Genomic DNA, 16,721 nt, shown 5'->3' with positions numbered 1-16,721 from the left:
TGAATCATTCATGCTGCTGCTGATCCAGAAAGAGCAACACAAATAGTCTTTTCAATCACACATCATTATTTCTGTGTTACAGACATTTAAATAACAGAAGGGATAAAAGTTTATAGTTTGGGTATAAACACTTACGCTGTTTCTCAATATGCGTTCTTTAGCGATCTTGCGTCCTTGTGTTCTCGCTATACGTCATCATTAACCGTCGAAGTTCAATTCCAATTCTCAAGAACGCAAGCACAGAGGACGCATGGAAGTGCCCGGATGTGTTCTTGATATCGAGGATGCATGGAGTACAGACTTGAGATAATCGAACCGTTAGAAATCCCAGAAGACGCTGCGGGCAGCCGGTGTACAGAAACCTGCAAGCTTTAAACTCGCTCTCGCAAATACTTGACAGCTCTTAAAAGTAAACATTTATCGTTTTGTTTTACTTAATTTTAATAAAGATATGAGACCCGGAGAAAGTCTGCAGTATTTTTACTGGCATATTAAAATTAATCTTAACATCATCATAGTTAAACATAACACTGTAAAATAAAACGTTATACAATTATATGTAAATAATATCTATAATAGTATAAAATGTTTGAATAAGTTATGACATTTGTTTGTAATGTTATGTAATATTTAGGGTTCATTGGCCGCTGCTTATGCTGTGATTATGCGGTCAGTTAAGCAAGAACGCAGCACATCTCAATACTCATAAGAGTGTGTTCTCGCGTCCTTCCGAGTTCGTTCTTCCGAGGAAGCTTGGCGAGACCGGTCTCCACGAGAACACAAGTACGTTCTTTGCGTTCTTGGAATTGAGAAACAGCCTTATTCTCAACAATAGCGATCAAAATGAAAGCATCTTAACACTTGTAAGTATTGTAACGCTTCTCCTCTTCCGCCAGGCGGTGGCGACAACTGCCCGTTTAAAAAAAAAAGTATGTGTCATTGAATCATTCATTCGGGTGATTCCAACTGTGAATTTTTTTAACTCATTTTTTCAAACAAATATATATATATATATATATATATATATATATATATATATATATATATAAAACAGAAGGGATAAAACCGTGGGATAAAACCGAGAGAACCGTGATCTCCAATTTATATACCGTATAAAAAAACATGATAAAAAATTTATCCAGAATCGTGCAGCTCTAGTTTACGTTGTTTATTGCTGTACATAATTCATTAAAATAGAAGTTTAATTTCATAAAGCACAAGTTGATTTCAAAATGCACCTACATTTTTTACATTTCGTCTTTTTCAGTTGAAAAAAAGACTATTTTTCCCTTTAAAAAAAAAGTCTAAAATTTTTGTCTCGTCTTGTTCTTGTGAACCCAGTCTCGTGTCTCGTCTCGTGGGATAGGTGTCGCAATATACCCCTAGCTGCTAGTAAATATTTTGATGGTTAAAGATCAACAAACAGAACATTCTAAACTGTAATGCTAAAGAGGTTTTATGCAAATATGTAATGGTAAAAATAGAGGAAGACATACCTGTGTGTGTGCGAATGTGAGCCAGGAAAGCCATGGAGTTGCTGCTCTTGCATACTTTGCCGCAGTACTTGCACACATTGCCCTGGTTTTCCTGCCGCTCTCGGTTGATCTGCTCTGTGTCCTCCAGCACATATTTGTTCACTTCTCTCAGTAGTTCCTCATGTTTCTCTTTAATGTGCACAAACAGTTCCTGCTCAGTTTGGCAGGGCTCACTGCATCGGACACATTTAAAGCTGGCACCTCCTTCTGGAAGATCTTCAGTGCTTCCATGCTCGTTGCGCATATGTGCTGCACTGCTTAAGTGCTGCTGTAGGTTACTCTCTGTGTAGAAGGACTTTCCACAGAGCAAGCAATGGAAATGCTTCTCCTTTGATGGATGCTTCATGGAGATATGAACATTTAGTCCACTTAAGCCATCTGCCAAAAAACCACAGTCCTCACACCGGATCCGTGGAATTGGTTTGGTAGTCTTTGTCTCAGGTCCAACCAGTGTTTTAGGCTTTTTGATGCTCTGCTGGTTTAATGCACCTATAGTTTGTTCTTCTTCATGTGATGCCTGCTTGCGCTCTGCTAATGTTTTCAAGGGATAGATGCAAGCATCAAACTGTATCGCTCTAAGGTGCTTCTCACTAGAGGGACTGTCATCTCCCAAATCAGTAATTTCATCTTCATCAAACACATTTTCTTCATCCATATCCTCCAGCATTGCATCTTTCACCATCGTCATTGACTGGACCATGTCAGACACATTTGATTCAGCTGGATTAGTTAAGGATTCTTCATTATCTTTGGAAGTATTCTTCTCAGCAGATTGTTTTGCTCCATCTTCATTTGCACAATTCTCTTCACCTATCTTTGCTGAATTCTCTTCATCTTTAGTCGTGGTGCTTGGAGATGTCAAAATAGAACTGTCACGGACCACTTCTGATCCTGTGATTGTCTCTGGGTCTTCAAAGGTGGACTTGATGGTCATAGCAGGCTGAACATTATTAAAGCTTTGGTTCTGTTTTTTCAGGTAACACTCATGTTTCTGCTTGTGTTTTTCTGTTGCCATGTGTCTAAACATCTCTCTGCGGGTTACGGTGTAGTAGCTGCATGCTAAACAAACAAACTCAAAGTCTTTGGTGTGCTTGCGTCGCACATGGAGAGCAAGAGATGGAGTTGAGTGAGCAACAAAGTCACACTGAGTGCAGATATTACTCAGGTCATACTTGCTTTTCTTACATGGTACACTTGAGTTATCTTTGTCCACTTCATCAATAGGGGTCTCAATCATTGATACTTTGTCACCCATTTCTCCCTCATTTTTCTTTGCTTGACTTGGCTGCTCATCTAGCAGAACTACCCCACTGCCTTCAATTCCGGCTGCTTGCATTCTGTTAATGTGTTTTTTAGTTTCACAGTGGCGGTCCATGTCCCCCTTGGTCACACAGTAATAGTTACACAGCTTACAAACGAAGCTGTATAAACGACTGTGCCTGCGTCGTATATGGACGTTGAGGTTGGTGGCATTGGAAGCAACGAGCCCACAATGACTACAAACAGTCACATCAGATGTCTTTGGTCTACCTCGCTTCCGTTTGTGAGGAGAACCTTTCCTTACACTTTCAGCTGGCTCTGGTAGTACATTTTCTGTTTCCTGAACCTCCCCAGCTTCTTTAGAGCACTGCTCAGGAGTATCACTCTCATTCATTTCTCTGTCCTCCATTTGATCTGACAGAATCACAAGGATTTTTTCAACACAGTCTTTAAATAAAGGGCTAATGTTTTTCTCCTTGGCCACCTGTTGGTGGACTTCTTCTGACAGATGAACCTCCATGCCTTCTATGGTGGTGGTGTAGTAATGGCAGGCCCTGCAGTGGAAACGGTGCTCCACTGGATGGTGCATTTTAATATGCTGTGCTAACATTACAGAGTTGTTAGCTGTGAAGCTGCACCTATCACATTGATGCTGTGCCTTGCCTTCAGTCGGATGCGTCAACACTGCTGTTGATGGTGGGAAAACTAATTCTTGAGGCGTCATCTCTGTCTTTAATGAATCCAGATTCTCCGACATCTTTTGGTTGTGCTTATTGCTCATGCACTGCTTCTCGTGATCACACTTTATAGTGCAAGAATAGCTACAGAAATCGCACACTTTATTTTGTTTTTTATTATGTTGCCTCTTAATATGCGTGTCTGGGCTGTGTCCATCTATGACTGTATGTACACAACAGGAACAATGCCTTTTACTTTTATGATTCTCAGCATGTCCATCAGTGCCACCATTTTTATTGCTTTTCACTTTACTTTCCAAATGAAAACTGCAGCCGGCTTGCATATCATCTCCCTCTTTAAAGGTCTCATTTGTGTCTTCACCATCCTGACATCGACATGAAGTGGGCTCAACTATTTCCAGCAACATCTGAGTGGGACTGGTTGTTCCATCCTCGGAATTATCAACAAACTTCTCAGATATCACAGCCTCATCTACAAGGAGTTGATGTGTATGTTCAGTCTCTATTTGAATCATACAGGTATCTGACTGCTTGTCTTCCTCTGACACAGAATTACTGTCCAGTTGCAACTCTGAAAGATGTGTTTGGTTTTCATTTTCTTGTAATTGTGGTGTGTCCTGCAACAGATTTAACCCTGGTGCAATAACTGTGTCAGAGACTGTGTCATTTTGTAAGCCTCCTTTATGAGAATGTTTTCTTGTTGAGTGAATTTTCAGTGCAGTTTGAGTTTTTGCAACAAAATTGCAAAATGAACAAACCAAAGATTCAGTTGTTTCTGAAGAGCCACGTTCTTTACATTGTATGGTTCTGGATTGTTCCTCTACTGTAGCTGTCCTAGCATGCTCACTTTCTTCTACAATATTTATACAGTCTGAATCGTCAGATGCTTTAAAACTTTTAGGTGCAGATGAAACATCTTCTGTACCAGTATCATTGGCCTTTCTCTTAGGGTGACACTTGTCCTCTGAAATCTCCTTTCCAGACCTTAATTTTCGCTTTGGATTGTCCATGTTGCTGTCAGTTCACAAGGTTTATTTACTAAGCTTCTTTCAAAGGATCCATAGAAGACTTTTCTGTGAAAAAATAACACCATGAAAATAATGAATATGTGGCAAAACTAAATAATAATATGAATCATATTATATAATAATATTAGATATAATAATGCGTTATATATTTTTTTTTATGTGCTGTGTATTTTAAGTTGTTATCTTTTAAAGAGCCTGTCTCAAGAAGGAGAGGTCTGTTGGATTTATTTGCATTCTGTTGTTGGATTCATTTGCTTACATTCATTTTTTTGCTTACCTTCATCCGAATACTGAAATTTTGGTACCGTGACAACACTAGTGTGGAGTTTATGCTGGATTTAGTACGTTAATCATACTGTTTTACACATATGACAATTTTTCAGTAGTTATTAAATATTGCATTAAATATGCTTTTATTGTAATTATACTGTCTGGGAATAATCGTTATTATACTGTCTTATTTAATAAACACTAGTTTAAATAGACCGACTATCTTTACTTTAGGCATTTGAAAAGAAAGCTTGCATTGCTCCAACTGTAATTGCGTATATATGTGATTATTATATTGGCCATGTGTTGAAAAAAACTGTAGATTAAACAAACTTGCAACAGACACATCCCTAGGCAGAGATGTTCTAGTGTTGTCAGTGGACATTCACCATTATGTGAAGCTGAACTCCCATATGAAATAATTGAAACTGCTCGCTCCACGCTAGTGGACATGCACCGTTACAGTGAAAGTTACAGATACTGTTGCTTGCTCACTTCATTTTTGTACTTTGGATTTATTCAAATTCTCTAACCATGCTCTAACACATCTGCCTGTAATTGTAAAGTAACCCCGAACACCTTGATTAGCTGGTTCAGGTGTGTTTGATTGGGGTTGGAGCTGAAATCTGAAGGATGGTAGCTCTCCAGGAGCAGGGTTGGAGTCCTCTGCTGGCAGTTATTTGTAGGGTAAAATGGGGCTAAAGGCGCATCGGGGTAAAAGGTGCATTTGACTCTATTCTCCTTTAAACAACTAAACAACTAGATGGTACAAAAATTCACCTCGGCATTTTCTTAACCCTTATGTGTTGTTGGGGACGTTTTCGTCCACTAGGGGGTAAAGTTGAGTCTTATTTTGGCCACAACTTTCTCTGTGTTTCAGCTAATGGAATGATTTTTGGTGACAAATCTTATTTTGACACATATTTTGGAAAAATGCTTTGAAATTTTTCAAACACTTAATACACTGTGGGCAAATTCACTACCCTTTCGTTATGTTCGTGGATGAAAACATCCACTAAATTAAACCGCTGTAAAAATGTATCAGATAAATATTTTTTCCTAATTTTTTTTTGCATAAATATATTAATCAACCTCAGTCCTGATCAAAACTACCAAATGTTTAAAAAAAAAATCCAATTTTAACTCTTTAATTACCAAGTTCATAAATGATGTTACTGATTTGGGGGGGAAAAAAACACACAAAATGACATATTTTCAATATAAAAAGTGATTGTGGACTGGATATTTTTTTTACCTTTTATCACAGTCTTGAGCATGTCAAAGATTAGTAGCAACTTTGGCTTTGCTGCATTGTTAGTTTTTGTGCAGCATTAAATTTTAATTTTTTCTCCCTCATTTGTTGTTCGTGGCTGTTTTTGCCCCATTGACTTCCATTATAACGACATTTTTTGATTGCAAAGCCATGACACCATATAATCATGCATTCTTGATTGTTGGTGGTTTTCCCTTTTGGTAAGAGGTAAAATTTGTTATTTTTTATAGTTGATCACTAGGTGGGACCATTAACCCTTTAGATAGGCCTGTGCAAAAAAAAGCTTAGTTTCTGGGCTTGTATATGGAGTTATATGGAGTATAACAACAAATTATAGTGTTTGTGTGTGTGTGTGATTCTTGATTTTTGATGGTTTTCCCTGTTGGGAAGAGGTAACATTTGTTATTTTTTACAGTTGATCACTAGGTGGGAACATTAACCCTTTAGATAGGCCTGTGCAAAAAAAAGGCTTAGTTTTCTGGCTTGTATATGGAGTTATATGGAGTATAACAACAAATTATTGTGTGTGTGTGTGTGTGTGTGTGTGTGTGTGTGTGTGTGTGTGTGTGTGTGTGTGTGTGTGTGTGTGAGAGAGAGAGAGAGAGAGAGAGAGAGAGAGAGAGAGAGAGAGAGAGAGAGAGAGTGAGAGAGACCTTTGTGCACTTACCCTGATGTACAGTATCTGAAAAAATCCAAATATGCACCTCAGCTCTCAGAACTACATGGAGTAAACAATAAAAAAAAAAAGAAGTGTGTTTATGCACCTGCTGCCTTTTGATGGTGAAAAGTACGGATGGCCTATGTGTGAAATGCTTGTATTTTCTTAATGGTAAAGCCAGTTTAAAACCTTAAAATCCTGTAAAAAAAAAATCTACTTTGCATCAGATTTATGAACATAATGTATTATGAACCAAAATACAATACCAACTTCAAATAAGCTGCAGCTCGCTGGAGGGGTCAAGCTGCATAATCATTTCTAAAACTTTGGTACAAGTCAAGCCCTTTCTTGTGTAGCTTGCTGCTCTTCTCACCATCAAATGACCAGCAGGATGGCATGCAAGTGTTTAAATCCACGTACTTTGCTTTTGTTTAGTCTATACTTATCACCACCATTAAAAGGCAGCAGGTGCATAATTACACTTTTGTTTACTCCATGTAGTTCTGAGAGAGAGAGGTGTACATTTTGATTTTCTCAAATACATCAAGGTAAGAGCGCAAAGGTCTCTCTCACACACACACACACTCTTTCTCTCTCTCTCTCTCTCTCACACACACACACACATACACACACACAATATAATATGCTGTTATACTCCATATAGCTTCATATACAAGTCAGAAACTAAACTTTTTTTGCACAGGCCTATCTAAAGGGTTAATGGTCCCACCTAGTGATCAACTGTAAAAAATAACAAATGTTACCTCTTCCCAACAGGGAAAACCACCAACAATCAAGAATCTCACACACACACAAAACACTATAATTTGCTGTTATACTCCATATAACTCCATATACAAGCCAGAAACTAAGCCTTTTTTTTGCACAGGCCTATCTAAAGGGTTAATGGTCCCACCTAGTGATCAACTGTAAAAATAACAAATTTTACCTCTTACCAAAAGGGAAAACCACAAACAATCAAGAATGCATAATTAGATGGTGTCATGGCTTTGCAATCAAAAAAATGTAGTTATAATGGAAGTCAATGGGGCAAAAACAGCCACGAACAACAAATGAGGGAGAAAAAAATGAAAATCTAATGCTGCACAAAAACTAACAATGCATCAAAGCCAAAGTTGTTACTAATCTTTGACATGCCCAAGACTGTGATAAAAGGTAAAAAAAAAATCCAGTCCACAATCACTTTTTATATTGAAAATATGTCATTTTGTGTCTTTTTTTCCCCAAATCAGTGACATCATTTATGAACTTGGTAATTAAAGAGTTAAAATCTTGGATTTTTTTTAAACATTTGGTAGTTTTGATCAGGACTGAGGTTAATACAGCAGTTTAATTAAAAAAAAACATAAAAAAAAATATTTATCTGATACATTTTTACAGCAGTTTAATTTAGTGGATGTTTTCATCCACGAACATAACGAAAGGTAAGTAAACTTGAACAATCAACAATTCCCAATCGCATTTGAATATGCACATGGAAATTTGGCAGATACTTGACACGATTGCATACAGTTGTTTCTGTGATAATTTGATCCAATATTTAAGGTTTTTTTTCTTTCAAATGTTGTAGATATATGTAGCACGTAAAATTCGATAACAATTATTGACAATATATTGAGACAAATGTCTTGTTAATGTTGTTCGATTTTGTTCAAGGTAATTAAAGCAGCAGTTTTCCAATAATAGAAGAATAAGTAAAAATATGGTATTTGGGGTAAAAAAAGCACCCATGCTGTTGGGGTTAAAGGCACAATTATTAACATGGGATACGGGATATTAGGGATATGATGGCTTTTATTGAGACCATTCGATCTGTAAAGTTGCCTTTAATACCAGTGTTTTTACAGCAGTGTTCATAATCGCACCTCTGGTTTGTTTACAGCGGTAACCCAGAAAACACTGTATCATTGCTGTTCATAAGCGCGACCTGCTGTCAGAGAGTGAATCTGTGTCTGTGGAGTTTTGGTTACTTGCAACCGTCGCCTTTGGCTTGCTTAGTTTGGGACGCTTGACTGATTGCACGGACACTACTGGAAGAGAGCTGAACTGGAAGATGACATCACTGATTAATCAATGAACTGACTTTAGCTGGAAAATTACTCTGTATTACTCAGAGTATAACTTAAATCAACGATCCCATAAGGTCCCTAATGGTGCGTTCACACCAGACGCGAACCGAGCGTCTGGCTCGATTGATTTCAATGTTAAGTCAATGCAAAGACCCGAACAGACAACCTGCACCGCGAATGACGCGATTCGCATGAATTGAGCGTTTCGGGCGTTTTGAGTTTAAAACAACTACATTCTCGCCTGAAATACTTTTAAAACTACATTTCATGACACGATAACAGTAATATTTTGAAAATGATCTGAATAAAAGTGGTGGTTGAAATCACAATGCTGCGTGAACTCAACTGGCAGAAGCCCCTCCCATGACGTGAATTTGCGTCTGTTGTTAAGTTAATTTCACGTGCGAATGAAGCGAATAAACTCAAAATGTTCAAGCGTCCAACTACACGCGAATAGCGCGATTTATTCACGCAAGTCGCGTCTGGTGTGAACGCACAGTAATACTGCTTGTTTAATTGAACTTGTGAAACTTGTGTCGATGCATAACTATTTTTTGTTTGGATCTGATTTTATTTCCTGCAGATTTCTGGGGTCAGTATACTCTAAAATGACTTCGAGCTTGGCCTCTCAATAGACCAATTTGGAGTAGACGTCACAGTTATGTCACTTATAGCTGCGTGCGCATTGTGGTGGCAAAAAAACACAGGTAACAAGTGGAGGGAAATGTGTAAAATCCATGAATAAGACAATAAAAAAATTTATTGTTGTGATTTTGGATGTCAGAATCAGAATGCAAATCATTTTTATAGAATACTGTTGTCAAAGACACCATTTGAAGCTAAACGCAGACATTTAAACGGACAGACTATGGACAAAACCTGCTATGATTACTCTACTTTTAATGCATACATTTGTTTTAAACAATAGTACATAATATTCACATATACAGTTCATAGGGGACATATTGTATTAGCCCTACATTTACATCATGAAATAGGCTACTGTTTAAACCTGTAACATTTTACATAACATTTACCTAATTTATCTCACAATTCTGAGGTTCATATCTCCTAGTTCGGACTTTATATCTCAATTTAATTCAACAATTGTGAGTTTGTCCATACTGAGGGGGAAAAAAAGCCAGAAGTGTGGGATTATAAACTCATGATTCTGAGCCAAGGAGAAAAGAGAGAATGACGAGTTGATTTTTCTTATGAGAATTGTGAGATATAATCTCAGAATTGTGAGAAAAAGTCAGATTTTTGAAATATAAACTCAAAATGACCTTTTTTTTATTATTTGTTTATTCCATGGCATCCGTAGACTACTACTTTAAAACTGTAATTTTCTGCCACCAGATAGGCTCTGCCCACAAAAAACATCATCACTGTTAGCAAACACCAAAATTGGTCCATTCTGTGGGCAGTTTGAAGAGCTGTTTGTGTACAATTCAGAATGCAATCCATTTATTGAGTTCATTATATCGTGGAAGCGTTATATTGATGAAATTTTCTGCTTACAGAGTGGCACAGAATCTCAACTTTTGGAGTTTCATAGTTAAATTATGTCATTGCTAATTTTAATGCTTTGAATTTTACTATGGACATCCAGAAGGATCAAATTAATTTTCTAGATGTTAACGCTATTCTCACTGAGACTGGAATTGAGACTACTTTATTTTGTAAACCTACGGACCGTAACATGCTTTTACATGGTTCATCGTATCACCCTATTCCTTTTAAATGTTCCCTGCCTGTCTCTCAATTAAGTCAAATTAATAGGATTTGCAGTAGTGAGGAGGATTATAAATGTCATGCAGAAGTTATGGCCAACATGTTTAGGCAGAGATCATTCTAAGAGGAGTGGATTCAATTTGCAATAGATCGTTTCAGTAACACTTCAAGACTGTCTCATCAAGAAACCTAAAAAATAAAGAACAGCAAGCTAGGCTAATTGTTTTATCCAATATTGTCCATTAGATAAAGATATGCAAGGCATAATTTAGAAATACTGGTACATTGTTGATAGTAATCTTATTTTGCAAACGATTTTTGCTAAACCACCTCAGGAAGCCTATAAGAGACCTTCAAATTTACATAATATGCTGGTAAGGGTGAATTTTATTCTGTTCCTCAGGCAACACATTTTTTTGAGTAAAAGCCCATATTTTCAGGTAACTACCAGTGTGGAGGTTGTCAACAATGTAATTTTACTTATAAAACACAAACTTTTAAGCATCCCTGTATAGGGAAAACATTTAAGATTTTCTCTTATAAGACCTCTAATGTCATTTATGTTGCACTGCCCCCCGTTTGGACTCTGTTACATGGGAAAAACCAACAGATTGATTAAAATACGTATTGCTGAACATCAAAGTATTATTAGGCTTCATGACCCTAGAAGTCCAGTGGCACAACATTTTGTTAAATTTAAACATTCGGTTTCCACACTGCAATATATTGGCATTGAAGCAGTTAAATTACCTCATAGAGAGGGGCGATATCTACAGTTTAAAAAATAAAAAATAAAATAAATAAAAACATGAAGCCTATTGGATTTATTTCTAATCAAAGCTAAATACATGTAGAAACAGCGCATCCTTGTGGCGCGGATGATACAGAAGAGCATACGCAGCATACGGTGATATGGAGAGACAAAGAGGAGACTGTTGACAAAGGAATAAGGTCGTTATTTTTGTTTTCTTCGCTTACAAAAAGTGTTCCTGTTGCTTCATATAACCCAGATTGCACATCTGATGGCAGATGGAGTATTCTGACGATGTCTAAATACCTTTTATGGACCTTGACACTGCTATTTACTTGGCAGTCTATGGGACAATCACAGACCTCCCGGTTTTCATCCAAAATATCTTAAATTGTGTTCCGAAGACAAACAAAGCTTTTACAGGTTTGGAACGACATTAATGACAACATTTTCATTTTGGGGTGGAGTATCCCTTTAATACTGTCCAAGATGGGTATTTTAACATTATCGGACTGAAGCAGAACCTTGTTATGCAAATAAACAGTTAAATCCATGGCATTCTGACAGATCAATAATTCTGATCACATGTGAGAATGAACACGGGAATTGAAGATCAGCGTGCAAGATTTTAAAATGTGAAATTAACTTTCTGATATCGTACGTGTTCACTGCGTTATTTTAATCCAGTTATAATGCATCTTTAATCTATTCTCTCTTATAATAAACTATAAACCTTTTAATAAAGAACCACTGTAATTAATAATGAAATATTCATAATTCAACAGAACCTTGTTGTAAAACTGGTTATTATAACTTTATTATCACTCACGACTGTGCTGTATTAATTTAAAACGTTTTAATTACGTTAAAAATGATACAGACTGGCGTGTTATAGCAATAGTACAGCAATAGCGAGTTTCACTTGTAAGTGTTTTGTTTGGCCGAAACCGTTTGTTTCGAGAAGTTGATGGAAAAACTTTAATCAGCAATATTAAACTTTAGATCGTCCTTTTGGCTATGTGCATCTTTTTACTCTGACATAAAACAGTTTCCTTTTTTACTTCCTATTACCCTGCCTGACTCGCTGGCCTAGTTCTCGTCCAGTCAAAGGGCTAGTTTCTTGCGTTCGACCAATTGAAACACGGGAAAGGCGGGTTTTCGATTGAGGGCTGAAAACGACGGCGGCACAGAGGCCCCAAAAGCGCATTAAACGTGACATACAAATCCTTCACATTACGCGCTACTACGCGGCAGGAACATCCCTAACATGCATATTTCAAGCTTCTAAACGTCAGATTTGTGTTCAAGTTGTCAATAAAAGGTCTATTTGGACGTCATTACCTGAAATGTTGGTCGTATTCTCTCACTTCGCGCGTTCTGCTCTTGGTCACAAACAGCACACCGTAGTCTGCTAGCTGTTACGTCACAAGAGAACTGAGCGCAGCCAGAGATCTTCTTATTAAGGGAGGAGATGGAAAACTCAAACTGGTTTATTTGGATCACGTGCTCCAATCGCTCTTCCCGAAATGGCTCACTCAGTCACTTATTCACCAATCCCTTGCCTTTATAGTGCATGGCGTTTGACGGTCGTGATGGGAGAAAGGAAGCTTTTCGAAACTCTGAATCAACTGAACCAATACGACCCGAAACGATTTACTGTTTCGAGCAAGAGGCAACCTTCCGGTCTCTTGCTTGAAACCAATACGGAAGTGACTAAAATTCATCGACTTACCGCTAGAGACAAGAGGGACTCAGTCCCATAGACCTGCCATGTTAAAATGCCCAACTTTACAGCAGAAAAAAAAATGTTTACAGCCTGGTACAAAAAGTGGTTTTTGGTCTATATAGGTAATTTTGCCCTTCAAGACAACTGGGGTGAATTTTTTTTATAACTCATCCGTCTAAATTATATTAAGCCTTAAATTTCTGCATAATTAAGGACGTGGCCACTTGAGTGACTTCAAACTGAATGAAAATAGCTTAAGCTATAAGAACGTACTTGTGGATTGATGTGAACACCAGCAGGAATAATGCTCAGAATTATTGGGAATTAAACATCTCAGAGGACGTTTGTTGCAATGGTTTTTACTGAGTTACAAGAAACTGATTTAATTGCGATCAGTTACTGATTTTATGTGATACGCTATCATGGCATTCGACTCCTCACACGTGCAGTTTGCATTATATTTTCTGAATTGGCTTCTAATTGTTTAATTATGTAATTGGCACAATACATTCATACCTGACAAATAAAATGTTATATTTGATTTATTATGAACTCTCCTGAAATCATTATGACTAGTAAATCATGTGGAAGCTGATGTTACCTCAAATCTACAGCCAGGATAGGTCTAACAGAGGTTCATGTATGAATGGAGCAGTAGGCACATCATCTCAGACCTTCTGATTTCTGTCTATCACTGTCTCTAGCAAGTTGTACTAGAAATAACTGAACAAACGACACTTTTTGTCAAGAGCAAGCAGTAGGCGGCCAGACAAAACAGGTATTAGTCAACCGATGAAAATCAGACTGGCGCCATTGGATTCCGTCGTTGGGCCAATTGGATGCCCTTATGAAAAAGAAGTATATTCAAGTCTGCTATTAGTATACTTCTTTTAAACTAAAAATAGGAAAGTATGCTTTTATTTTACTTTTTATGTACTTCTCAGAAATGGGCTTTATGTACTCCTCAGAAATATACTTAAAATGACATTTAAGTATACTTGACTTATACTTACAAAAAGTCGAAATATATTTGAACTATACTTGTGCTCCTAGAATCCGTGTTTTCATTGTTATATGGTAGAGGGCACTAGTACACATCTTCTGTACAGAATTTCCAAAAAAACACAAGTGAGGAAGAAAAAGAAACAACAGATACTACCACATGTAACACGATCATCTGACATGAAACAGCATCAAAACTGTAATGCTATGGAATAAAATGTAGACCAATGAAGAGGTAATAATTACAGTCAAGCTTTGGGGTGTTGATCGATTTTGATTATCATTCTGAATCCAATTCATAATATTTTTTCAGCTTTTTGTTCACAATGTTATTTCTTTATTTTTTAATGAAACTTACCAACATTAAAGTGTTTAAAAAAAAGAATGCATGAAGCTAGAATAAAATGTTTTTGTTTATAAGCAGATAACCTGTTCTTTCTTTTGATGTTTTGAATGATCAGATATTACTATATAAAATATATACAAATTAATACCTAAATAGGGACATAGTAGTATACTTAAAGTATGATGTAAAGTTCACTTAAAGAAAACTTATGAGTAACAGTACAGTACAGTACACTAACAAGTATACTACTAGAACACTGATATTTCTATACTTGCAGTATAAAACTACTAAACTAGTAGTTTACTGAGACTATACTTCAAAGTGTACAAAGTATTTAATTAGTAAACTATCAGTATACCTATAAGTTCACTTTTAATATAATTGCAGTACAAACTACAAACATAGTAGGTAAACTAAAGTTTGCTACTGTTATACTTAAAGTATACCTACAAGTATATTTTTATATACTAGAAAGTGGGCCAATTTAGTCTCAAGGTGTATTGAAACAGTACACTTACAAGTATACTACTAGAACACTGATATTTGTATACTTGCTACATAAAGTATACTTAAAATATACTTGAATTTTACTTAAGTATACTTAATAAAATAAACTTGAAGTATACTACTTTTTGGTAAGGGTGGTGAAATGTTGTGAAATAGGTATCCCTTAAATGGCCGTTAAGTTTGAACTTGCCGCTTGCTCGCAACTGCTGTCTTCATGGAAGCTTTGCGTTCACATTTTTCAACTAAAATCAATATTTTTGAGTAATATTTTTTACTACTTATGTGGCAGAATAATATGGAATTACTTTTTGTACCAATAAAAATAAATGTCATTTTTCAAGAAACTTATGAAAATATAACCTGAAATTCATTTATGCTTCTTAAGTTTTCGTTCGCCTTTCTGGCACAAATCTCTAATGGGGGTCGGGGCTAGCAGCGATGTGTTCTCATTGACTACTGAGTTTTTGATTGACAGTTTCTTGACCTAGAAGTGAAGGTGTCAGTTATGCGCCTGTGTTGATGTGAGCGGCTGTTAGCGGCTTCCTATTTCATTTTAGTGATAAAGAGTTAGGAGTTGTGTTCTTGAGTTTAATCCAGGGGTGGGGAACGTTGATACTGGAGGGCCTGTGTCCCTGCAGAGTTTAGCTCCAACCCTAATCAAACACACCTGAACAAGCTTAATCAAGGTCTTCAGGATACAGGTAGGTATTTTTTTCAGGGTTGGAGCTAAACTCTGCAGGACAGTGACCCTCCAGGATCAACATTCCCAAACCCTGGTTTAATCGGTATTGATCTGTTGTTATAACTCTGTCGACATAAGATTTTAGGAGCACGAGAGATCAAACGTAAGAGAAAATTAAGGTCTGTTGCGGTTCAATTAGATATACTGTATATAATACTGAAAATATTGTATAATGTCCAATGTTTCCGTAGAATATTTGTTTATTGCTGATGTTTCTTTTGCATTGTAGGGTCTAATAAGATTGTGCTGTTACAATTTAAAAATAATAGTAGTATCATACGTGTGTGATATATTCAAAGGTCAAGAAAGTCTCACTCCAACCAGGTAATCAAGGTTGGCAACCCTGGCCATAACATTTAGCATATGCACTTACACCAACACAATTAATGATCACTTAATTCTGAAGAATTCAAACAATATGAAAATTACAATCGTGGCTTGTCAGATGGTACAGACCTCAAAGGTCATTTCATTGTACATTCCACACAAAGACTATTCTTGCTACCTATTGTTTTATCATGCTGATCATTTTGTTGAGTTATTTTATTTAGTTAACATTATCATCTAACATTTAAAATGGAAAAAAAACAAAAACTTTTTTTAGCAATCATCTTCTCCTTCAAGTGTGACTTTTATAAGCCACTTGAATGAATGTACTGTAATTTAAAATATGAATTAATACAAATAAAATTGAATTCTTTATTGTCACTATTGGATGCAATTATGCTGTGACAGAAAAGACCAGAGTCCACAAAACCCTAACTGCATAGTATACATGTAGTGCACAGTATTCTCATAATATACATTACTATGCAAAATGCACAAGTGCATAATATACAGAATATGTTTTAAATTCACATTTGTTTTAAACACTGCAATGATCCTTTGAACAGTTCCTGTTCCAGTTTAAGTAACAAAACAGTGAATGTGTACATAATGGAGTGCAATATCAGTCTGTACAGGGATAGTCATAGTCCACACAAACAAATGAAAATTCTCTAATCATTTACTCACCTTCATGCCATTTCAGATGTATATGACTTTCTTTCTTCACAAACACAAACAAAGATGGTAAAGAAAATAATCCATCAGGGCTCCAAA

At 36.5% G+C, this 16,721-nt stretch overlaps 1 protein-coding gene across 1 annotated transcript in view; it reads right to left on the bottom strand.

The window, feature by feature from the left end:
• The window catches only part of znf407 (zinc finger protein 407), a 43,205-nt gene extending 30,252 nt beyond the window's left edge, over positions 1-12,953 (bottom strand). Inside the window, exons 1-2 of the mRNA XM_042755779.1 lie at positions 12,639-12,953; positions 1,497-4,566 (exon numbers count right to left, since the gene is read on the bottom strand). Of these exons, the coding sequence (XP_042611713.1) occupies positions 1,497-4,503 (3,007 nt within the window). The 5' untranslated portion in view covers positions 4,504-4,566; positions 12,639-12,953. The remainder of the gene's footprint in view (positions 1-1,496; positions 4,567-12,638) is intronic.
• Between the last annotated feature and the right edge of the window lie 3,768 nt (positions 12,954-16,721).

The sequence above is a fragment of the Cyprinus carpio genome, unplaced genomic scaffold, assembly GCF_018340385.1.
Source record: "Cyprinus carpio isolate SPL01 unplaced genomic scaffold, ASM1834038v1 S000006746, whole genome shotgun sequence".
Lineage (NCBI taxonomy): Eukaryota > Metazoa > Chordata > Actinopteri > Cypriniformes > Cyprinidae > Cyprinus > Cyprinus carpio.
The sequence above is the reverse complement of the archived record's forward strand: the minus strand, read 5'-3'. Positions and strand labels throughout refer to the sequence as shown.